The sequence below is a fragment of the Oncorhynchus nerka genome, linkage group LG3, assembly GCF_034236695.1.
Source record: "Oncorhynchus nerka isolate Pitt River linkage group LG3, Oner_Uvic_2.0, whole genome shotgun sequence".
NCBI classification, from domain to species: domain Eukaryota; kingdom Metazoa; phylum Chordata; class Actinopteri; order Salmoniformes; family Salmonidae; genus Oncorhynchus; species Oncorhynchus nerka.
This window is the reverse complement of record NC_088398.1, coordinates 58440494-58465777: the sequence shown is the minus strand read 5'-3', so window position 1 is coordinate 58465777 and position 25284 is coordinate 58440494. Positions and strand designations below refer to the sequence as shown.

Below are 25284 nucleotides of genomic sequence, written 5' to 3'. Positions count from 1 at the left end.
ATATCTAGAGTATTTCTCCTGTCTCATCCGGTGTCCTGTGTGAATTTTAGTATGCTCTCCCTATTTAATTCTATCTTTCTCTCTTTCAGAGGACTACCTACCTCAGGACTACCTGGCATGATGACTCCTTGCTGTCCCCAGTCCACCTGGCGCCACTGCTGCTCCAGTTTCAACTGTTCTGCCTGCGGCTATGGAACCCTGACCTGTTCCCCGGATGTGCTACCTGTCCAAGACCTGCTGTTTTCAACTCTCTAGAGACAGCAGGAGAGGTAGAGATATTCTCAATGATCTGCTATGAAAAGCCAACTGACATTTACTCCTGAGGTGCTGACCTGTTGCACCCTCGACAACTACTGTGATTATTATTATTTGACCATGCTGGTCATTTATGAACATTTGAACATCTTGGCCATGTTCTGTTATAATCTCCACCCGGCACAGCCAGAAGAGGATTGGCCACCCCTCATAGCCTGGTTCCTCTCTAGGTTTTGGCCTTTCTAGGGAGTTTTTCCTAGCCACCGTGCTTCTACACCTGCATTGCTTGCTGTTTGGGGTTTGAGGCTGGGCAGCACTTTGAGATATCATGACAGCACCATGACGCTGTCCCAATTATCAGTTGACCACACATGTCAATTGCTTTACATGTATTATAACCAGTGGTGTAGTGCTGTTTGTTTAGTTAGCCTACGGGAACTGCATTTTATTTGTATTATCAAACCAGCATTTCTGAATGAAAGATGGTACTGACATGAAGCCTATTGTTTAAATTGTAGAATATACAGTACCAGTCAAAAGTTTGGACACCTACTCATGCAAGGATTTTTCTTTATTTTTTATTATTTTCTACATTGTAGAATAATAGTGAAGACATCAAAACTAAATTTTGTTCCTTCTTAATGCGTTTGAGACAATCAGTTGTGTTGTGACAAGGTAGGGGTGGTATACAGAAGATAGACCTATTTGGTAAAAGACCAAGTCCATATTATGGCAAGAACAGCTCAAATAAGCAAGGAGAAACGACAGTCCACCATTACTTTAAGACATGAAGGTCAGTCAATAAGGAAAATTTGCATAACTTTCAAAGTTTAGTCAAATACAGTCGCAAAAACCACCAAGCGTTATGATGAAACTGTCTTTCATGAGGACCGACACTGGAAAGGAAGATCCAGAGTATGCTCAGCATATGTGGGAAGTCCTTCAAGACTGTTGGAAATGCCTTCCAGGTGAAGCTGGTTGAGAGAATGTCAAAAGTATGCAAAGCTGTCATCAAGGCAAAGGGTGGCTACTTTGAAGAATCTAAAATATATTTTGATTTGTTTTTGGTTACTACATGATTCCATATGTGTTAATTCATAGTTTTTATATCTTCACTATTATTCTACAATGTAGAACATTTTAAAAAATAAAGAAAAAAAACCTTGAATTTGTAGGTGTGTCCAAACTTTTGACTGGTACTGTACATACAATGCATCATCCAAATTGCATGATTGGCAATGCCTACACATACTGTAAATGGCTAAAAGTGTCTGTTTTGTTGTAAACAACCAACCCATCTCTACAACTTGTATTATACACACATTTAAGTACAGTTATCCAGAGGGCAGACGTCATCCACTTCAGCTCCATGTATTTAGGGTTATAGTGATTCTCTGAAGAGCACATCCCTGAGGCTCTATGTTCTAATAGAGTATCATGGTCAGTAGGAAAATAAATATACTGAGTCGTTATATAAGGTTTTATCTAATAAAACATGTATAAGTTCCTGAGGAAAATGGCGCTTTGTTTTAGATGGGTCACTTAGTTAGAATGGATTGTCACAGGTCCATGTGTTCTAAGTAGCAATTTTCTTTTTGTCTAAAAGGCCAATATGGAAAATTCCATCAGAGTACACTACAGTAGTATTTAAATACTTTGTATAAGACAACAAAGTGTTAGTGGTTATTTGAGAGATGGTGATTATGCCAGTGAACTCATTTTACTGATCAACAACAGAACATATGGTTTTGTAACGTAATAAAGTGATTGATCATATTAGTGGATATCCACGTTGGAAAGTTTGGTAACACCTTACATCAATCTGAAAAGTATTATGACTTGTTATAAGCATTTATGAGCCTTTATAATGTCTTATAAGGTGTATAACATGAATGCCAGACTCACCACTGCCTGCTCTAGAGGGGCTGCAAGTTCCAAGTAGAGCTTCATTCTTATTACTCTGGACCTGAGAGGATAGATAAAAAATGTACGTTTTACTTTCTTAATTCCTACAGTATGTGGAACATAATGCTTCCACAGTGACTTCTATTGTGTGGTGAAACAAAGCCAAACAGAAAAACACTTGGGGCAACTTCTACACTGACACACTTCTGATGCATACAGCCCCCTCCCTCCAGTTACTGTAACTATTACCCCGTTCTGCTAGATCTGGAGAGAGAGGAGGGACAAACTGCAGATGGAGTCACAATAATATCTTGGTCTCCAGGGTCCTCCATATGCTCTCTTACTGTTCTTACTTATTTATAGATGCAAGTTCGTGACCTTAGCTTTTCACAATATCTGCTAGGACAGCTAAAACCAGGGTTTAAAAAAAAAAACAGCCCAGTGTGAGAACCAGGAGATGAAGATAAGAACAAAACTGTATATTGAACTGGGAGGGCAGTTTGGCGAAACTCAGTCAAGAATTGAACCCCTTTCCACAACGTTTCTCCGGACGGTCCTACCTCCTTCTCAAACTGGAGGGAACAGTGCAACAGTACAACTAAGCCAAGATTTGAACCCCCCTCAACCCGTGTGTGAGTATGGTCCTCCTACCTCTTCCATCTCAAAGGAATCCTTGGCCTGCGTGTGGTGGTGGGTGATGTGAGCGTTGTGCATCAGGCTGTAGTTAGGTTCCTCGTCTGGGGTTGATCGGATGGCCCTCTGGCCCTTCTGATGGATTTCCTGGTGCTCTTTCTCCAGGTCAGCCTCGCTGCACAGGCTCAGGTCACCCTCCTGGGCCTCCTCAGGGACAACACTGACAGTGAACGAAATGTGATTTTCTCCACTTCCTGTCAACGCCAGGCCATTTCCATTTAGCTTAGGACTGTCTCCATTCACTCCAGCGTGGTGTCCGTTGATGCTCAGGGGGGCTTCAGCGCTGCCTCTAGAGTGGCTGTCCTCAGTCAACATCGCCGGAGAAGTAGATTCCTTCTTCATGAAGGCCTTCTGCTTGAGCTCCCCCTTGTGGCCGGAGTCAGTAGTGATGGCGCTGTCCCCTGTACCTGGACTCAATTGGTCTGCTTGTTTCTCTGTGGTAGTAGACAGGGCTGTGGGGCTATGAGAGACTTCCTCTGCTGCCCCACCCAACAGGTTATGCTTGGTGATGGTCTTCTTTAGGATCTTGGCTGCGTTCAGGGCTGAGTTGTTCCTCGTCGGAGGAGAAGGAGTGACGATGGTAAGGGGTTCCCCATCCAGGCTGCAGATCTTTTGGACGGGCTGGCCCGACACCTGGGAGTAGAGATGGAATAATTCGTTGGCCACTGTGGTCAGGACCGCGATCTGACGGAAACGACCTTTAGGGGGAAAGAAAGAGGAAACTAATTAAAATACAAATTCTAGTTTAGGGGAAGAAAGAGGGAGTAAACTTGATAAACTAAGAATCAAAATAGTAACAATGAGCTCCTGAGTTCTTTGACCCAAGGCTCTAGCTAGCTAGTCTCCAGAAAGCCTGTTTATATTTGTCTCTCTTAGCAGCAGATTCAGCCCTCATGGGTGCTGTTCATTTGGAGGATGATGAAAGCGAAAGCTGCATCATGACAATAAAATCAGCTTTACAGGCACAGAAAGGCACAGGCTGTCACAGCTCACAGGGCAACCATAATTCCAATGATCAGTATGCTGTACATAAAATCAACACTGTTACAAAACAGAAACAGCAAGGCCTTCAGTTAGTGACAAAACTTCTCACAAACTTAACTGGGAGGGGTTGTTATGTTTGTCCCTTATATAATGACAAACCGGGGCGTAGGTTTACCTACTTTTAATGAACATATACTTCAGCTAGAAAACTCCATGTTTAGCCATGCAAGGCATTCTTCAACCCCCTGCCTAGCCTGCTGGGTAACACAATCTAAATGTTATTAACACATAACAACACAGGGGTGAAACTTCAAAAGGAATTTATGAGAGAGTCTCATCTCTCCCTTTAATGTGCTAATCTAGACCAGATCAAGATAAAACTGACTCGAGAGCTGCTACAACACAGCATTTCTTACTGGGCCTCGGTCCAGCAGTTTACAGACAACAGGCCATGTTCCACACACACTCTGTCCTTTTCTGTCCTTCTCTGGCTGGCCAGCCATTGTGTCCCTTCCTGTTCCTCTCTGGCTGGCCAGCCATTGTGTCCCTTCCTGTTCCTCTCTGGCTGGCCAGCCATTGTGTCCCTTCCTGTTCCTCTCTGGCTGGCCAGCCATTGTGTCCCTTCCTGTTCCTCTCTGGCTGGCCAGCCATTGTGTCCCTTCCTGTTCCTCTCTGGCTGGCCAGCCATTGTGTCCCTTCCTGTTCGTCTCTGGCTGGCCAGCCAGCCATTGTGTCCCTTCCTGTTCGTCTCTGGCTGGCCAGCCAGCCATTGTGTCCCTTCCTGTTCCTCTCTGGCTGGCCAGCCAGCCATTGTGTCCCTTCCTGTTCCTCTCTGGCTGGCCAGCCAGCCATTGTGTCCCTTCCTGTTCCTCTCTGGCTGGCCAGCCAGCCATTGTGTCCCTTCCTGTTCCTCTTTGGCTGGCCAGCCATTGTGTCCCTTCCTGTTCCTCTCTGGCTGGCCAGCCATTGTGTCCCTTCCTGTTCCTCTCTGGCTGGCCAGCCATTGTGTCCCTTCCTGTTCCTCTCGGGCTGGCCAGCCATTGTGTCCCTTCCTGTTCCTCTCTGGCTGGCCAGCCATTGTGTCCCTTCCTGTTCCTCTCTGGCTGGCCAGCCATTGTGTCCCTTCCTGTTCCTCTCTGGCTGGCCAGCCATTGTGTCCCTTCCTGTTCCTCTTTGGCTGGCCAGCCAATGTGCGGTGTGTCATCCATTATTACACCACCTACAAGACTACCACATCATAAACCTACCCCTACCCCACCGCCACATCCTACCCCACCGCCACATCCTACCCCACCGCCACCGCATCCTACCACCTATCCCACTGCCACTCTGCACTCCAGGTGACACTCATTATTTTCATCACTACCTGTAGGTCTGCATGTATGTACATGCCAGCACATGGCTGTATGTCTGGATTTTATGACAGAGAACAGTGATACGATCAGTGTTTCCAGACCATACAGTGTTTTCACAGCTAGAAAGGAAGGGGGGGGAAATCCAGGGAAAGAGAGCGAGAGAGAGAGAGCCAATGCATGCATGAACAAGAGAGCAATAGAAAGACAAAGCAAGACAGTTGGAGGCAAACCGAGAGAGTGTTATACTTGTCAGGGCATAGTTGGGTTTTTCCATCTCTGTGCGTTGTAGCTGTGCTTCCAGGTACATCTTGAGATCGATGCCCTTAGCACAAGAGGGGCTGTTAAAGAAGCGCAAGGGGATCTTTGAGGCGATATCCAGCTCCTCCCGGCCAAACCCCAGGTTATACAGGATCTCTTCTGGATCCTCTTCATATAGGTCCAACAACTCAGACACACTGGAGACAAAGTGAATGCATGAATGCATAGAAAATACACTGTTGAAATAATGCAGTGCTGAACCATTAATGAAACATAGATGAAAAGTCTGAGATAAAACATAGCCAAGAGGTTTGGAAGTATCTAACTAACTTCAGAAGCAGTATTTTATTAAACTTGATATAAACGTACCAGCTTTTAGCTCTTTCTTGGGACCTAAAATGTTCTGGTTACCATACCAATAATGAAGTGCTGTAATATATGAATGAACCAGAGCACTCTAAACCTTATTTGGCTGGCTTCAGTTCAAACCCAGAAGGGCAGAAACCAACCACAGAGCTTGGCTGAGGCTCAGGGCCTGCCCATCTGAGTGTCTACTACTCACCTGGATACACTGGTGCTGCTCTTCCCTGAGCCTATTGAGTTCATACTCCTGTTCTGTAGGAACTGGCTCCTCTTGTCCTTTGCACATATCCCATAGCTGGGGAGCAGAGTGAGCAAGCAGTGATCGGTACAGTATTCACACCATAGCCACAGGGAGTAAGACTACTGCTGGGACTGAACTTGAGGGGGTGAGGAGTGGCCAATAGCATAAGGGGGAGGGGGGTCTTACCAGGGTGTCTCTGCTTTGGCACTGTTGGGCTGAAGGTGGTTTGCTGCAGGGAGGAGAGAGAAAGAAATGAATACAGGAGCTTTGCACACTGCTCTGTGCTTTGGTAAGCTGGCTCTGTATAAAGTCATTCACAAATGTCTCTTCAAAGTCCATCTGTCATAATTAACTTGTTACACTGTAGAAAATACTGATATAGAAAAAAACATTTCTACTTCTGTAAAACATACAATCAAGGTGACTGCTGTCAAGTATTTGTGATGAAGGGCAACAGATATGAAACATCACAGAATGGTTTGTTTTTGCAGTGATTCCAAGTCAACCATTTCTAAAAATATGAAGCCTCCCCTTTCCCACATATAACATAAGCAAAAGAGGCCACTGTCGAAATGAGAATCCCCAGATCCAAATCCTCGTCTTTGAGACAAAGAGGAACATAATGACAGAATGATGGTTTAGAAACAGACAGTAAAGACAGTCCTCCTGAAGTCTGGACTAGCCTCATCTGCCAGGAAAAAAAATACTGTTCCGAATCTGATGGCTTCTTCCAGGCTGCCTTAGTGACGCAAAGAATACATGGATGCCTGACTGTCTCAACCAGGACCTGGGTTCAAATACTATTCTAAATATAATACCATTTGAAATTCTTTATCTTTATCTTAATTGAGCTTTCTTGGTGTGATCGATCAATAGAATAGTCCCAAAACAGTAAACTCCTCCCATCTGGCAGTCCAGCAGGCTAGAGCAAACAAAGTATTTCAAACACTTCAAATAGTATTTGAACCCAGGTCCTGGTTGAGACAAATATGGGAGAGTACACAATGACAGTTGTCTGCCTGGAACTGAACAAACACAAATCAGCCTAACTGGTTCTTTAACCTCTAAGAGCAGGATGATCATCAAAGCATGCGATTCCATTGAATTACTCTTAATTCTCTTGTTGTGTGAGCATTAACAGTAGCAATACGTGGTGATGTTTTTCTATATGCATACATCTATCCACATCATTGCCACTCCCTGATGGAGTGGACTGGAGCCAGAAGGGTGAAGGGCCCTCAAGTCTCTGTTGAGACTTGTACCTTGTAGATCCGCTAGGCCGGAGATTGAGTAAGATTGACTAATCATGGGGCGTTATGACATGGACACAATGGAACACTGATCTCAGGTTTGACTGGGGCCCCTTGCTTTGCTTCAATGTATAGGTATGTCCCAAATAACACACTAATACCCAAATTGTCTCTCGTCAAAAGTAGTGCACTTTATAGGGAACAGGGTGCCATTTGGAACACAACCTGAGACAGGTCAGAGCAGACCTTAATAGGAGCCAACCTTACACAACACACTAGCTACCACCCACCGTCTCTGGTCTGTACAAACACAAAAGTAATGTGTGGAGTGCAACCATGGAGTACAAAATCTGACTGACCCCATCTCTCAAAGAGACCAACATACAGTAGCACATCAGAGAGCATGCATCACTACAGCTGTTGAGCTGAGTGGAAGAATGAGAAACATGTAGTTTAGTCACAGCTTTGACAACACCAACCATGCACTACCAACAATAAACCTCAAAGCCATTCCATACAGGTGTGATGGGAAACTCAGCAACAAAAAAACTTCCCTTTTTCAGGACTATGCTTTTCAAAGATAATTTGTAAAAATCTAAATAACTTCACAGATCTTCATTGTCAAGGGTTAAACACTGTTTCCCATGCTTGTTCAATGAACCATAAACAATTAATGAACATGCACCTGTGGAATGGTCGTTAAGACAATAACAGCTTACAGACAGTAGGCAATTAAGGTCACAGTTCTGAAAACTTAGGACACTAAAGAGGCCTTTCTACTGACTCTGAAAAGCACCAAAAGAAAGACTCCCAGGTTCCCTGCTCATCTGCGTGAACGTGCCTTAGACATGCTGCAAGGAGGCATGAGGACTGCAGATGAGGCCAGGGCAATACATTGCAATGACCGTACTGTGAGACGCCTAAGACCGCGCTACAGGGAGACAGGATGGACAACTGATCGTCCTCGCAGTGGCAGCCCACGTGTAACACCTGCACAGGATCGATACATCCAAACATCACACTTACGGGACAGGTACAGGATGGCAACAACAACAACTGCCGGAGTTACACCAGGAACGCACAATCCCTCCATCAGTGCTCAGACTTTCCGCAATAGGCTGAGAAAGGCTGGACTGAGGGCTTGTAGGCCTGTTGTAAGGCAGATCCTCACCAGACATCACCGGCAACAATGTCGCCCATGGGCAAAAGCCCACCGTCGCTGGACCAGTCAGGACTGGCAAAAAGTGCTCTTCACTGACGAGTCGCGGTTGTGTCTCACCAGGGGTGATGGTCGGATTCGTGTTTATAGTTGAAGGAATGAGCGTTACACCGAAGCCTATACTCTGGAGCGGGATCAATTTGGAGGTGGAGGGTCCGTCAGAGTCTGGGGCGGTGTGTCACAGCATCATCGGACTGAGCTTGTTGTCATTGCAGGCAATCTCAATGTTGTGCGTTACAGGGAAGATATCCTCCTCCCTCATGTGGTACTCTTCCTGCAGGCTCATCCTGACATGACCCTCCAGCATGCCACCAGCCATACTGCTCATTCTGTGCGTGATTTCCTGCAAGACAGGAATGTCAGTGTTCTGCCATAGCCAGCGAAGAGCCTGGATCTCAATCCCATTGAGCAAGTCTGGGACCTGTTGGATCGGAGGGTGAGGGCTAGGGCCATTCCCCCCAGAAATGTCCGGGAACTTGCAGGTGCCTTGGTGGAAGAGTGGGGTAACATCTCACAGCAATAACTTTTGATTTTGACCCCCCTTCGTTCAGAGACACATTATTCCATTTATGTTAGTCACGTCTGTGGAACTTGTTCAGTTTATGTCTCGGTTGTTGAATCTTATGTTCATACATATATTTACACACGTTAAGTTTGCTGAAAATAAATGCAGTTGACAGTGAGAGAACATTTATTGTTTTGCTGAGTTTATGAAGGACTCTTTAGCAAGTATGCAAGTAACTACCCTCTTTGATATTATTGACATTTTAAAATATGAACAACCCGGGCAAAATCATTTCAAATACTTTAGTTGGCTTTGATTGAGCTCACCTGGCGCAATGCAACCAACATGTAAAGCGTTGGTCCCATTTTTCATGAACTGAAATAACAGATCCCAGAAATGTTCCATATGCACAAAAATAGTATTTCTCTAAAATGTTGTGCACAAATTGGTTTACATCCCTGTTAGTGAGCATTTCTCCTTTGCCAAGATAATCCATCCACCTGACAGGTGTGGCATATCAATAAGCTAATTAAAAAGCATGACAGCTTGTGCTGGGTACAATAAAAGGCCTCTCTAAAATGTGCAGTTTTGCCACAGATGTCTCAAGTTTTGAGGGAGCATGCAATTGTCCAACAGAGCTGTTGCCAGAGAATGTAATGTTAATTTCTCTGCCATAAGTCTCCAATGTCATTTTAGAGAATTTGGCGGTGCGTCCAACCAACCAGCCTCACAATCACAGACCACGTGTAACCAGGCCACATCAGTCTTCTTCACCTGTGGAATTGTCTGCGACCAGCCTCACGGACAGCTGAAACTGAGGAGTATTTCTGTCTGTAATAAAGTCCGTTTGTGGGGAAAAACACATTCTGATTGGGTGGGTCTATACCCTCCCAGGCCCACAAAAATTGTTGAAATTGTTGTATGTTCTCAAACACACCAAGACAGTCGTGAAGAGGGCACGACAAAGCCTATTCCACCTCAGGAAACTAAAAAGATTTGGCATGGGGTCCTCAGATCCTCAAAAGGTTCTACAGCTGCAACATCGAGAGCATCCTGATTGGTTGCATCACTACTTGGTATGGCAATTGCTCGGCCTCCAAGGCACTACAGACGGTAGTGCGTACGGCCCAGTACATCACTGGGGCTAAGCTGCCTGCCATCCAGGACCTCTACACCAGGCGGTGTCAGATGAAGGCCCTAAAAATTGTCAAAGACCCCAGCCACCCCAGTCATAGACTGTTCTCTCTACTACCTCATGACGGTACCGGAGTGCCAAGTCTAGGACAAAAGGCTTCTCAACAGTTTTTACCCCCAAGCCATAAGACTCCTGAACAGGTAATCAAATGGCTACCCGGACTATTTGCATTGTGTTCCCCCCCAACCCCTCTTTTACGCTACTGCTACTCTCTGTTGATCATATATGCATAGTCACTTTAACCATATTTACATGTACATACTACCTTAAAATCAGCCCGACTAACCGATGCCTGTATATAGCCTCGCTACTGTTATTTTTCAGTCTATTTACTGTTGTTTTTATTTCTTTACTTACCTATTGTTCACCTAATACCTTTTTTGCACTGAGCATGTAAGTAAACATTTCACTGTATGGTCTACACCTGTTGTATTCGGCGCACGTGACAAATAAACTTTGATTTGATGTTGCGTTTAGATTTTTGTTCGGCATATTTTTGTTCAGTATAATTGTAGCAAAGGCACAAAGTCATCTGGCACTCCACGGTGGCTAAAGCAAATATTTGAACGATTTAAAATACCATTTAAACCCAGGTCTGCAAGTGAAACACAACAGGACCTTTGCTATGGTCATACAGTATGGCATGTGTCACTCATCTTCTCAGTTCGTTGCAGCTAGCAACTGGCACCGGCTGCAACAAACACTCAAATTGGACAGTTTTATCTCAATCTCTTCATTCAAAGACTCAATCATGGACACTCTTACTTACAGTTCTGGCTGCTTTGCGTGATGTATTGTTGTCTCTACCTTCTTCTTCTGCTCTTTGTACGGTTGTCTGTACCCAATAACGCTTGTACCATGTTTTTTGTGCTGCTACCATGTTGTGCTGCTACCAGGTTGTTGTCATGTTCTGTTGCTACCATGCTATGTTGTTGTCTTAGTTCTCTCTTTATGTAGTGTTGTGTCGTCTCTCTTGTCGTGGTGTGTTTTGTCCTATTTAAAAAAAAAAAAAATTTAATCCCAGCCCGTCCCCGCAGGAGGCCTTTTGGTAGACCGTCATTGTAAATAAGAATTTGTTCTTAAAATGGGCCTTAAGAGGGAGTGTTTTAGAGGGGATAGTAGAGACTAGCTACAGAGCAGTGCCAGAGGACATTAAAGTTAATGTATGTCCTATCTAGATCTGCAGATAAATCCCTTTATTTATCCTCCTCCTCCTCTTTTCCTCTCCTCCACCAACAGACAGGTCACTCAGAGGGCGAACTGAGATAAATACAGTCGGAAGTTTACATACAGCTTAGCCAAATACATTTAAACTCAGTTTTTCACAAATCCTGACATTTAATCATAGTAAAAATTCCCTGTCTTAGGTCAGTTAGGATTCACCACTTCATTTTAAGAATGTGAAATGTCAGAATAATAGTAGAGAGAATGATTTATTCCAGATTCTATTTCTTTCGTCACATTCCCAGTGGGTCAGAAGTTTACATACACTCAATTAGTATTTGGTAGCATTGCCTTGTTTAACTTGGGTCAAATGTTTCAGGTAGCCTTCCAAACTTCCCACAATAAGTTGGGTGAAGTTTGGCCAATTCCTCCTAACAGAGCTGGTGTAACGGAGTCAGGTTTGTAGGCCTCCTTGCTCGCACACGTTTTTTCAGTTCTGCCCACAAATGTTCTAGGGGATTGAGGTCAAGGCTTTGTGATGGCCACTCCAATACCTTGACTTTGTAATCCTAAAGCCATTTTGCCACAACTTTGGAAGTATGCTTGGGGTCATTGATAAATTAAAGAACTTCTTTGAGGAAAAGATCATGATTATTAGAAATCAAATTACGGACTCCTCTTTAAATCTGCGTATTCCTTCAAAGCTCAGTTGTCCTGAGTCTGCACAACTCTGCCAGGACCTAGGATCAAGAGAGACGCTCAAGTGTTTTAGTACTATATCTCTTGACACAATGATGAAAATAATCATAGCCTCTAAACCTTCAAGCTGCATACTGGACCCTATTCCAACTAAACTACTGAAAGCTGCTTCCTGTGCTTGGCCCTCCTACGCTGAACATAATAAACGGCTCCCTATCCACCGGATGTGAACCAAACTCACTAAAAGTGGCAGTAATAAAGCCTCTCTTGAAAAAGCCAAACCTTGACCCAGAAAATATAAAAAACTATCAGCCTATATCGAATCTTCCATTCCTCTCAAATTTTAGAAAAGGCTGTTGCGCAGCAACTCACTGCCTTCCTGAAGACAAACAATGTATACGAAATGCTTCAGTCTGGTTTTAGACCCCATCATAGCACTGAGACTGCACTTGTGAAGGTGGTAAATGACCTTTTAATGGCATCAGACCGAGGCTCTGCATCTGTCCTCGTGCTCCTAGACCTTAGTGCTGCTTTTGATACCATCGATCACCACATTCTTTTGGAGAGATTGGAAACCCAAATTGGTCTACACGGACAAGTTCTGGCCTGGTTTAGATCTTATCTGTCGGAAAGATATCAGTTTGTCTCTGTGAATGGTTTGTCCTCTGACAAATCAACTGTAAATTTCGGTGTTCCTCAAGGTTCCGTGATGCAACCAGTCATGCTCTCGATGTTGCAGCTGTAGAACCTTTTGAGGATCTCAGGATCCATGCCAAATCTTTCTAGTTTCCCGAGGGGGAATAGGCTTGGTCGTGCCCTCTTCATGACAGTCTTTGGTGTGTTTGGACCATTCTAGTTTGTTGTTGATGTGGACACCAAGGAACTTGAAGCTCTCAACCTGCTCCACTACAGCCCCATCAATGAGAATGGGGGCGTGCTAAGTCCTCCTTTTCCTGTAGTCCACAATCATCTCCTTAGTCTTGGTTACGTTGAGGGATAGGTTGTTAGTCTGGCACCACACGGCCAGGTCTCTGACTTCCTCCCTATAGGCTGTCTCGTCGTTGTCGGTGATCAAGCCTACCACTGTTGTGTCGTCTGCAAACTTAATGATGGTGTTGGAGTCGTGCCTGGCCATGCAGTCGTGGGTGAACAGGGAGTACAGGAGGGGACTGAGCACGCACCCCTGGGGAGCTCCAGTGTTGAGGATCAGCATGGCAGATGTGTTGTTACCTACCCTCACCACCTGAGGGTGGCCCGTCATGAAGTCCAGGATCCAGTTGCAGTGGGAGGTGTTTAGTCCCAGGATCCTTAGCTTAGTGATGAGCTTTGAGGGTACTATGGTGTTGAACGCTGAGCTGTAGTCAATGAATAGCATTCTCACATAAGTGTTCCTTTTACCTCTTGGGGATGTCATTCGAAAACATAATGTTAACTTTCACTGCTATGCGGATGACACACACCTGTACATTTCAATGAAACATGGTGAAGCCCCAAAATTGCCCTCGCTAGAAGCCTCTGTTTCACACATAAGGAAGTGGATGGCTGCAAACGTTCTACTTTTAAACTTGGACAAAACAGAGATGATTGTTCTAGGTCCCAAGAAACAAAGAGATCTTCTGTTGAATCTGACAATTAATCTTAACGGTTGTACAGTCATCTCAAATAAAACTGTGAAGGACCTCGGCGTTACTCTGGACCCTGATCTTTCTTTTGACAAACATATCAAGACTGTTTCAAGGACAGCTTTTTTCCATCTACGTAAGATTGCAAAAATCTGAAACTTTGTCCAAAAATGATGCAGAAAAATGTATCCATGCTTTTGTTACTTCTAGGTTAGACTACTGCAATGCTCTACTTTCCGGCTACCCGGATAAAGCACTAAATAAACTTCAGTTAGTGTTAAATACGGATGCTAGAATCCTGACTAGAACCAAAAAATTGGATCATATTACTCCAGTGCTAGTCTCCCTACACTGGCTTCCTGTCAAAGCAAGGGCTGATTTCAAGGTTTTACTGCTAACCTACAAAGCATTACATGGGCTTGCTCCTACCTCTCTCTCTGATTTGGTCCTGCCGTACATACCTACACGTACGCTACGGTCACAAGACGCAGGCCTGCTAATTGTCCCTAGAATTTCTAAACAAACAGCTGGAGGCAGGGCTTTCTCCTAAAGAGCTCCATTTTTATGGAACGGTCTGCCTACCCATGTCAGAGACGCAAACTCGGTCTCAACCTTTAAGTCTTTACTGAAGACTCATCTCTTCAGTGGGTCATATGATTGAGTGTAGTCTGGCCCAGGAGTGGGAAGGTGAACGGAAAGGCTCTGGAGCAACGAACCGCCCTTGCTGTCTCTGCCTGGCCGGTTCCCCTCTTTCCACTGGGATTCTCTGCCTCTAACCCTATTACAGGGGCTGAGTCACTGGCTTACTGGGGCTCTCACATACCGTCCCTGGGAGGGGTGCGTCACCTGAGTGGGTTGAGTCACTGATGTGATCATCCTGTCTGGGTTGGCGCCCCCCCCTTGGGTTGTGCCGTGGCGGAGATCTTTGTGGGCTATACTCAGCCTTGTCTCAGGATGGTAAGTTGGTGGTTGAAGATATCCCTCTAGTGGTGTGGGGGCTGTGCTTTGGCAAAGTGGGTGGGGTTATATCCTTCCTGTTTGGCCCTGTCCGGGGGTGTCCTCAGATGGGGCCACAGTGTCTCCTGACCCCTCCTGTCTCAGCCTCCAGTATTTATGCTGCAGGAGTTTATGTGTCGGGGGGCTAGGGTCAGTTTGTTATATCTGGAGTACTTCTCCTGTCCTATTCGGTGTCCTGTGTGAATTTAAGTGTGCTCTCTCTAATTCTCTCTTTCTTTCTCTCTCTCGGAGGACCTAAGCCCTAGGACCATGCCTAAGGACTACCTGACATGATGACTCCTTGCTGTCCCCAGTCCATCTGGCCGTGCTGCTGCTCCAGTTTCAACTGTTCTGCCTTATTATTATTGGATCATGCTGGTCATTTATGAACATTTGAACATCTTGGCCATGTTCTGTTATAATCTCCACCCGACACAGCCAGAAGAGGACTGGCCACCCAACATAGCCTGGTTCCTCTCTAGGTTTCTTCCTAGGTTTTGGCCTTTCTAGGGAGTTTTTCCTAGCCACCGTGCTTCTACACCTGCATTGCTTGCTGTTTGGGGTTTTAGGCTGGGTTTCTGTACAGCACTTTGAGATATAAGCTGATGTACAAAGGGCTATATAAATCAATTTGATTTGATTTTTGGATTTGATTTTTGATTGTCCATTTGGAAGACCCATTTTCGACCAAGCTTTAACTTCCTGACTGATGTCTTGAGATGTTGCTTCAATATATCCACATAATTGTCTTTCCTCATGATGCCATCTATTTTGTGAAGTGCACCAGTCCCTCCTGCAGCAAAGCACCCCCACAACATGCTGCCACCCCCGTGCTTGACGGTTGGGATGGTATTCTTCAGCTTCAAAGCCTCCCCCTTTATCCTCCAAACATAACGATGGTCATTATGGCCAAACAGTTCTATTTTTGTTTCATCAGACCAGAGGACATTTCTCTAAAAAAAGTCCCCATGTGCAGTTGCAAACAGTAGTCTGGCTTTTTTATGGCGGTTTTGGAGCAGTGGCTTCTTCCTTGCTGAGTGTCCTTTCAGCTATGTTGATATAGGACTCGTTTTACTGTGGATATAGATACTTTTGTACCGGTTTCCTCCAGCATCTTCACAAGGTCCTTTGCTGTTGTTCTGGGATTGATTTGCACTTTTCGCACCAAAGTACATTCATCTCTAGTAGACAGTATGCATCTCCTTCCTGAGCGGTATGCATGGTCCCATGGTGTTTATACTTGCGTACTATTGTTTGTACAGATGAACGTGGTACCTTCAGGCATTTGGAAATTGCTCCCAAGGATGAACCAAACTTATTTTCTGAGGTCCTGGCTAATATCTTTAGATTTTCCCATGATGTCAAGCAAAGAGGCACTGAGTTTGAAAGTAGGCCTTGAAATACATCCACAGGTATACCTCCAATTGACTAAAATGATGTTAATTAGCCTATCAGAAGCTTCTAAAGCCAAGACATAATTTTCTGGAGTTTTCCAAGCTGTTTAAAGGCACAGTCAACTTAGCGTATGTAAATTTCTGACCCACTGGAATTGCTACACAGTGAGTTATAAATGAAATAATCTGTCTGTAAACAATTGTTGGAAACATTACTTAGGACATTACTTTGTGCATGTCACAACTGACTTGCCAAAACTATAGTTTGTTAACAAGAAATTTGTGGAGTGATTGAAAAATTAGTTAATGACTCCAACCTAAGTTTATGTAAACTTCCGACTTCAACTGTATGCCATCTGATCACACACACACACACACACACACACACTGCTCGTCTCCTTTCCTTTTGAACTGGGAAACCCGTGTGTGTGTGCGCGCACATGTTCATAAGATGAAACAAATCTGTTGATGTGCCCTTGAGCAAGGCACTTAACCCGAATTGCTCCATAAACGCTGGATAATGGTGACCCTTGCCGTGACCCCACTCCCCGAGGGTGTCTCGGGAGTTGGGATATGCAAAAAAAAAAATGTCCAATTCACACATGCGTATTAATACATATGTGAAATTAGGATAAATAAACTCAGCAAGAAAAGAAACATCCTCTCACTGTCAACTGCATTCATGTTCAGCAAACTTAACATGTGTAAATATTTGTATGAACATAACAAGATTCAACAATTGAGACAAACTGAACAAGGTCCATAAACATGTGACTAACAGAAATGGAATAATGTGTCCATGAACAAAAGGGGGGGGGGGGGGTGGGTCAAAATCCAAAGTAACAGTCAGTTTCTGGTGTGGCCACCAGCTGCAATAAATACTACAATACATCTCCTCCTCATGGACTGCACCAGATTGGTCAGTCCACTCTTCCACCAAGGCACCTGCAAGTTCCCGGACATTTCTGGGGGGGAATGGCCCTAGCCCTCACCCTCTGATCCAACAGGTCCCAGATATGCTCAATGGGATTGAGATCCAGGCTCTTCGCTGGCTATGGCAGAACACTGACATTCCTGTCTTGCAGGAAATCACACACAGAACGAGCAGTATGGCTGGTGGCATGCTGGAGGGTCATGTCAGGATGAGCCTGCAGGAAGGGTACCACATGAGGGAGGAGGATATCTTCCCTGTAACGCACAGCATTGAGATTGCCTGCAATGACAACAAGCTCAGTCCGAGGATGCTGTGACACACCGCCCCAGACTCTGACGGACCCTCCACCTCCAAATTGATCCCGCACCAGAGTATAGGCCTCAGGTGTAACGCTCATTCCTTCAACTATAAACACGAATCCGACCATCACCGCTGGTGAGACACAACCGCGACTCGTCAGTGAAGAGCACTTTTTGCCAGTCCTGACTGGTCCAGCGACGGTGGGCTTGTGCCCATGGGCGACGTTGTTGCTGGTGATGTCTAGTGAGGATCTGCCTTCCAACAGGCCTACAAGCCCTCAGTTCAGCCTCTCTCAGCCTATTGCGGACAGTCTGAGCACTGATGGAAGGATTGTGCATTCCTAGTGTAACTCCGGCAGTTTCCATCCTGTACTTGTCCTGCAGGTCTGATGTTCAGATGTACCGATCCTGTGCGGGTGTTGTTACTCATGGTCTGCCACTGCAAGGACGATCAGCTGTCCATCCTGTCTCCCTGTCTTAGGAGTCTCACACTACAGACATTGAAATGTATTGCACTGGTCACATCTGCAGTCCTCATGCCTCCTTGCAGCATGCCTAAGGCATATTCACACAGATGAGCAGGGAACCTGGGCATCTTTCTTTTGGTGCTTTTCAGAGTCAGTAGAAAGGCCTCTTTAGTGTCCTAAGTTTTCATAACTGTGACCTTAATTGCCTACTGTCTGTAAGCTGTTAGTGTCTTAACGACCGTTCCACAGGTGCATGTTCATTAATTGTTTATGGTTCATTGAACAAGCATGGGAAACAGCGTTTAAACCCTTGACAATGAAGATCTGTGAAGTTACTTGGATGTTTACGAATTATCTTTGAAAAACAGGGTCCTGAAACAGTGACGTTTCTTTTTTTCTGAGTTTATAAGCACCCACCAAATGATATAGTATTATATTCGCTCGTAAGTGCAGCAACGGCAGGGAGTACCTTTTTGTAACTTTCGTAAAAACTAAAGAGCCAAGCACTCCTACAATGAGAAGTTCTAGCTCTTAATTGTTTGGCCACACAGATTTTCTGTCTCTCAAATTGCACCCTATTCCCTATATAGTGCACTACTTTTGATCAGGGCCCAGCCTGAAGTGCACTATATAGGGAATAGGGTGCAATTTGACATTCAACCCTAGTCGCTCTAGAAGGCGCATTAACAACTGAAACTGCCATAGAAGTGGTGTGGTCCTAGATCAGGGATTGGCAACTTGCGAGCAAAACATTTTAGCGACCCACCTTTGACAGCATAGAGAAAAAAAAATTGGGTGCCCACCCCCGTTCGGTAATTGGACCATGATTACTAGAAGTTTAGATAGCTGGCTAGACTAATTTACATGGGCAAATTGAGTGACTATCAGTGACTGACATAACAGAAAAACTGCTGATGCACAACCACATTTCGAAATTGCACCTTGTGTATTATACTAATCTAACTCTCAACAGTAAAAAAAAAAAAAAAAATGTGGCAGACAGGGCCCTCCAGTTGCCCATCCCTGTCCTAGATTGTATTGCTCTAGTGACCCCCCCCCCCCACACACACCCCTCCCCAAAACACATCTTGTCACTTACCCTCAGCTCCCAGAGAAAAGTAGTCTTCAAAGCTGCAGCCATTCTTTAGCACTCCTGTAAAGTACAGTTAGTTAAATTGTGTTCGTGAGTGTCATCTTCCATAGAGGGGTCATATTAGTTTGTAGGCCAAACCATTCAAACGCAACAGATGATATCCTTAGCAGACCAATTTTAGGGATGGTCTGACAAACACTACTGTAGGTCTGCAACCTTGGAAGACCGACACCGGTGGATGCGGTACATTGAGCCCATGCAAAAAACACTGCATCTCTAGCATAAACAGACGGACTTTGATGTTTTATTTATTATGCTAATTAGATTTCCGCAAGACATCAACTCTAGCGGGTTAAGCACACAAATAGAACTGTTTGTTTTACATTTCATTTAACCTTTACTTAACTAGGCAAGGCAGTTCAGAATTTTTATTTATTTACAATGACTGCCTACCCCGGCAAAACCCTAACGACGCTGGGCCAATTGTGCGCCCGCCCTATGGGACTCCCAAAAACGGCCGGTTGAGATACAGCCTGGAATAGAACCAGGGTCTGTAGTGATGCCTCTAGCACTGAGCTGCAGTGCCTTAGATCTCTGCGCCACTTAGGAGCCTGTATGTATAGTGCATTCGGACTCCTTGATTTTTTCCCCCCACATTTTGTTACGTTAAAAATCCTCAATCTACACACAATACTCCATAATGACAAAGCGAAAACATGTTTTTAGACAATTTGAAAATGGAAAAATATATAAAAACAATACTTATTTACATAAGTATTCAGAACCTTTGCTATATGACTCAAAATTGAGCTCTGGTGCATCCAGTGTCCATTGATCATCCTTGAGATGTTTCCACAACTTGGTTGGAGTCCACCTGTGATAAATTCAATTGATTGGACATGATTTGGAAAGGCACACACCTGTCTATGTAAGGTCCCACAGTTGACAGTGCATGTCAATGCAAAAACCAAGCCATGAGGTCAAAAGAAACTGTCCATAGAGCTCCGAGACAGGATTGTGTCGAGGCACAGATCTGGGGAAGGGCACCAAAACATTTCTGCCATATTGAAGGTCCCCAAGAATACAGTGGCCTCCATCATCTTAAATGGAAGAATTTTGGAACCATCAACACTCTTCCTAGAGCTGGCTGCCTGGCCAAACTGAGCAATTGGGGGAGAAGGGCCTTGGTCAGGGAGGTGACCAAGAACCAAATGGTCACTCTGACAGAACTCCAGAGTTGCTCTGTGGAGATGGGAGAACCTTCCAGAAGGACAACCATCTCTGCAGCACTACACCAATCAGGCCTTTATGATAGAGTAGCCAGACGGAAGCCACTCCTCAGTAAAAGGCACATGGCAGCACGCTTAGAGTTTGCCAAAAGGCACCTAATGACTCTCAGACCATGGGAAACAAGATTCTCTGGCCTGAATGCCAAGCGTCACATCTGGAAGAAACTTGGCACGATCTGTACGGTGAAGCATGGTGGTGGCAGCATCATGCATTGCAGATGTTTTTCAGCGGTAGGGACTGGGAGACTGGTCAGCATCAAGGGAAAGACGAACAGAGCAAAGTACAGAGATATCATTGATGAAAACCTGCTCCAGAGTGCTCAGGACCTCAGACTGGGGCAAAGGTTCACCTTCCAACTGGACAATGACCCAAAGCCCACAGCCAACACAACGCAGTAGTGGCTTCGGGACAAGTCTCAATGTCCTTGAGTGGCCCAGCCAGAGTCCGGACTTGAAAATAGCTGTGCAGCGACGCTCCCCATTCAACCTGACAGAGATTGAGAGGATATTCAGAGAAGAATGGGAGAAACTCCGCAAATACAGGTTTGCCAAGCTTGTAGCGTCCTACCCAAGAAGACTGGAGGCTGTAATCGCTGTCAAAGGTGCTTCAACAAAGTACTGAGTAAAGGGTCTGAATACTTGTGTAAATTTCATATTTCATTTTTTTGTGTGCAAAAAAATAATAATTTTTGCTTTGTCATCATGGGGTAATGGGTGATGGAGGGGGGAAAAAATGTTTTAATCCATTTTAGAATAAGGCTGTAATGTAACAAAACATGGAAAAAGTATAGGGGTCTGAATACTTTCCGAATGCATTGTATACCCTACAGTAGACTACATAACCATTCAAATAAAAACCTTGGCACGTGCCTGTAAAAAACATTTTGCATGGTTGACCGAACGCATTTTGAACAGCCTACTACAGACAAACACTTTAAACCAAGACAAACATTTACCGTTAAATACTTTCCTACCTGGTTGGTTGGTAAATCTTACCTACTGTAGATAGCCATTAATCAAAGGGCACCAGCAGCCCATATCGTTTGCATTACCAGGAAGACCAGGCAAATACAGGGAATCCAAATGTTATTCATTTTAGCTCAGGATACTTGTATCATGCCTGAGTCTGTTTCTTACTTCGATTTAGAAGCACAATAACAGTTTGACAAAGCTACCAACTGGTAACTGGAGTGAGTGTGGGTGTATGAGTACAGAAGCTGGCTCGTACGCTCCAAAGTACACTAGGGCTCCAAGGTGGGGTGTGGTGAGACAGTTGCGAAATACTCCACCAACACCCCCTTGGCGCACACACACACCTCTCCACATGATCTTTTTCCATATAAGAGTAAGTTTTATAAAATAGGACTGATGTTATAGTAGAGGGGAATTCACCCTTGGACTGAGTGCTGCTCTGTTCATCCAGAGAGGCCCCAAGAGGGGTCCTGTGAAGAGACATAAATACACCGTTAGGCGGGAACAAACTCAATATACTTAAAAATGACAAAAACCTAATTGAAACTGTGTAGAAATAATGGACCTATATTCATACAGAAGACTGAATGTGTCCCCGGGGCTAAATGAGTTCAACACCCCTGGTCTCTAGTGTCCTACTTACACTGTGCTGGCTCATTTCCTCACACAGGAAGACCCATACACAAACACTACAACCGTTTTATCTTTTTGTCAACTACCCACATATCAGCAGATCAAGTCACACCCAATCCTACTGTACAGTAGTACTATAGTTACTGTATCATGCAAATCTTGTTTGACATAAAGATCCCACACACAGAACAATGCTCTCCTTGGCTGGCCCTTGCGCCATATTCGTCGCCAAACCCACTGGCTCCCCCCCCCCCCCCCCCCGTAACACGCGCTCCAGCAGGTATATTCCACTGGTCACCCCCAAAGCCAAATCCTCCTTTGGCCGCCTTTCCTTCCAGTGACTGGAGCAAAAATCACTGAAGCTGGAGACTCATATCTCCCTCACCATCTTTAAGCATCAGCTGTCAGAGCAGCTCAGATCATTGCACCTGTACATAGCCCATCTGTAAATAGCCCATCCAACAACCTCATCCCCATATTGTTTTTTTCTTCTTCTCCTTTGCACCCTAATATCTTTACTTGCACATTCATCTTCTGCACATTTACATTTAAGTCATTTAGCAGACGCTCTTATCCAGAGCGACTTACAAATTGGTGCTTTCACCTACATCTATCACACCAGTGTTTAATTGCTAAATTGTAATTATTTCGCCACTACTACTTATTGCCTTACCTCCCTAATATTACCTCATTTGCACACACTTTGTATCAATTTTTTTTTCTATTGTGTTATTGACTGTACGTTTGTTTATTCCATGTGTAACTCTGTGTTGTTGTTTGTGTCGCACTGTTGTGCTTTATCTTGGCCAGGTCGCAGTTGTAAATGAGAACTTGTTCTCAACTGGCCTACCTGGTTAAATAAAGCAGAGCAGGGCTCTCCAACCTGAATCAGTTTATCAACCAGCTAATTATTAGAATCAGGCGCGCTAGATTAGGGTTTGAGTGAAAACCTACAGGCCGGTATCTGTCCAGGAACAGGGTTGGAGAGCCCTGCTCTAGTCTAAGGTAGCACGTTACATAACATCCCTAACCCTGCTCTAGCTGGCTCCTAGGTCTCTACCTCACCTCTCCGTCTATAGATCAAACAACATATGGGCACTATCCCAGACCTATGCTTTCTGATGTGACCTACTCTATTCAAATCTTACTGTACTTCTATTATGAGTCAGTCAGACCAACTCAAGTCTATATGTTAATTCTTCATGTAACATCTAGGTTAAATAAACTTGGAACAGATGTCTGTAGGCCTATACCAGCGCCTTGCCATAATGAATATTTCATAAAAGGACATTATTGACATTGCGTAAAACCCTCAATCAACATCATGTTATTTTCTGTTTGCGCTCTCCCACGATCTCACTCGGTCTTACTCATGTACGTAGGTTCGTGGGGGATTTTCAACCAACTAGAATATTTGACTGAATAAATTATTCTGAGTCATGGTAATGTTTATTTAACTTGCGCACTAAAGTACAGCGATGAACCCTAATAAACCCTAATAGTAAGCAACATTCTTCCGGGAGCCATTTAACCTGTCACGCAGGCAAACTCAAACAGGGAATTATTTTTTAATTTTTAAAATATACTTAAATCATACTTCATATTTTAAGTATATTTAATATTATCAAATTGGAACAATTTTAAATACATTTAATGTCAATTTGATTTGTATTTTATTAGCAATTAAGTATATTAAATGATATAAATTGGGACTTTATGTACCTTCTTAGTATCAGATGAAGAGCAAAACAAATATTATTTGAATGCACATTAAGTACATTTTGTGTATTGCTCATAAATTAGAAATATACTAAAATTGTATTGTGATTAGAATTCCTATATTTTCTTTGAAAAAAAGTGTATTTATAATGTGTTTCAAGTATACTTTTACAAATACACTTTGACTCATTAACCACATTAGCTATTGTAATTGAGCCAATGTTATGCCAATGTTATTTTTACATGCTATTATTTACAAGTAACACTTTTGAGAACTGTGCACCATTTGTATTTAACACATTTGGTGGTTCACATTAAGGACCCAGGCCTTCCTCATTAACATTTCAATGCATGTGGAATATGGAATGTGTCATTAAAAGCACAACATTATTCAGTTTGAAAATTAACATCAAAACATTTGAATAAACTAAATATGAGAAACAATATCATATTATAAATCAAAACTTCAACTGCAAAAAAGGATGCTATCATTTTCAACTTTTGCTGCACTCTTCTGAACAGGAATTCAGAAAGTACTTCAAAACTCATTATTGGCAGTGAACCTACAGTAACTTGCAACATAATTCATACCCCTTGGATATATTCACATTTTGTTGTTAAAGTGGGATTAAAATACTATATTAAAGTGGAAGATATCTATAAAAAGAATAAAGATCGCTAGAAATGAAATACCTAAAATATAGTAATTGCGTACGTATTCAACTGCCTGAGTCAATACATGCTGGAAACAGCGTTGGCAGCCATTACAGCTGGGAGTCTTCCCGGACAAGTCTTGAAGATTATCTCTTTATTCTTTTCAGAATTCTTCATGCTCTGTCAAGATGTTGGTGCTCATGGCTACACAGAAATGTTCAAATCTTGCCATAAATTTTCAAGCAGATTTAAGTCAAAACTTTAGTGCCTTGTTTGTTAAATACAAAATGTATGTTTTGGAATTCTGAATATTTGTATTCTTATTTTCATTCTGTCATTTAAATCATTATTGTGGCGTCACTACAATGTTGTTGATCCATCCTCAGTTCTTCCATCACTGACATTCAACTCTGTAACTATATTACAAATACCAATGGCCTCATGAGCAGTTTCATTCCTGTACTGCAGCTCAGAAGGATGACCATCTTTGATTTGTCTGGGTGGTTTAATACATAATCCACAGCATACAGTAGTTATTAACTTCACCATGCTTAAAGAGATATTCAATGTCTGATTTGATATTGTTACCGATCTACAAATCACTGCCCTTTTATGAGGCTTTCGAAAGACTCCCATGTCTTTGTAGTTGAATCTGTGCTTGAAATTCAATACTTGACTGAGGGAACTCACAGATGTATGTATGGAGGAGAGGAACCATAATTTTTTTAATGACTATGTCAACCCCTATTGTTTCACACAGAGTCCATGTAACATATTCTGTGATTCGATAAGCCAAATTCTCCTGAACCAATTTAGGCTTGCCAAAACAAAGAGGCTGAACACTTATGCAATGACTATATTTTAATTATTATTTCATTGTTTTCCACTTTGACATTAGAGTATTTAGAGTTAATTGTTGACAACAAATGACAAATAAATCCATTTTAATCCCGCTTAACACAAAATGTGAAGAAATCCAAGGGGTATTAATACTTTTGCAAAGCACTGTATCACGCAAGCAGTTTCGTTTAAAAAAAATCTATGCTACAACTTAAAAACAACTCCAAGTGTATTTTGAAATGTGTTGAAGTTTGATCATATATTTATAGTATGAAAAAACAATGAA

At 43.5% G+C, this 25284-nt stretch overlaps 1 protein-coding gene across 1 annotated transcript in view; it reads right to left on the bottom strand.

Moving 5' to 3' along the window:
* The window catches only part of LOC115116445 (protein ITPRID2-like), a 70912-nt gene that overhangs the window by 20840 nt on the left and 24788 nt on the right, over positions 1–25284 (bottom strand). Inside the window, 7 exon segments of the mRNA XM_065013753.1 lie at positions 2161–2221; positions 2812–3551; positions 5439–5647; positions 6013–6108; positions 6241–6283; positions 18898–18951; positions 21573–21622. Of these exon segments, the coding sequence (XP_064869825.1) occupies positions 2161–2221; positions 2812–3551; positions 5439–5647; positions 6013–6108; positions 6241–6283; positions 18898–18951; positions 21573–21622 (1253 nt within the window).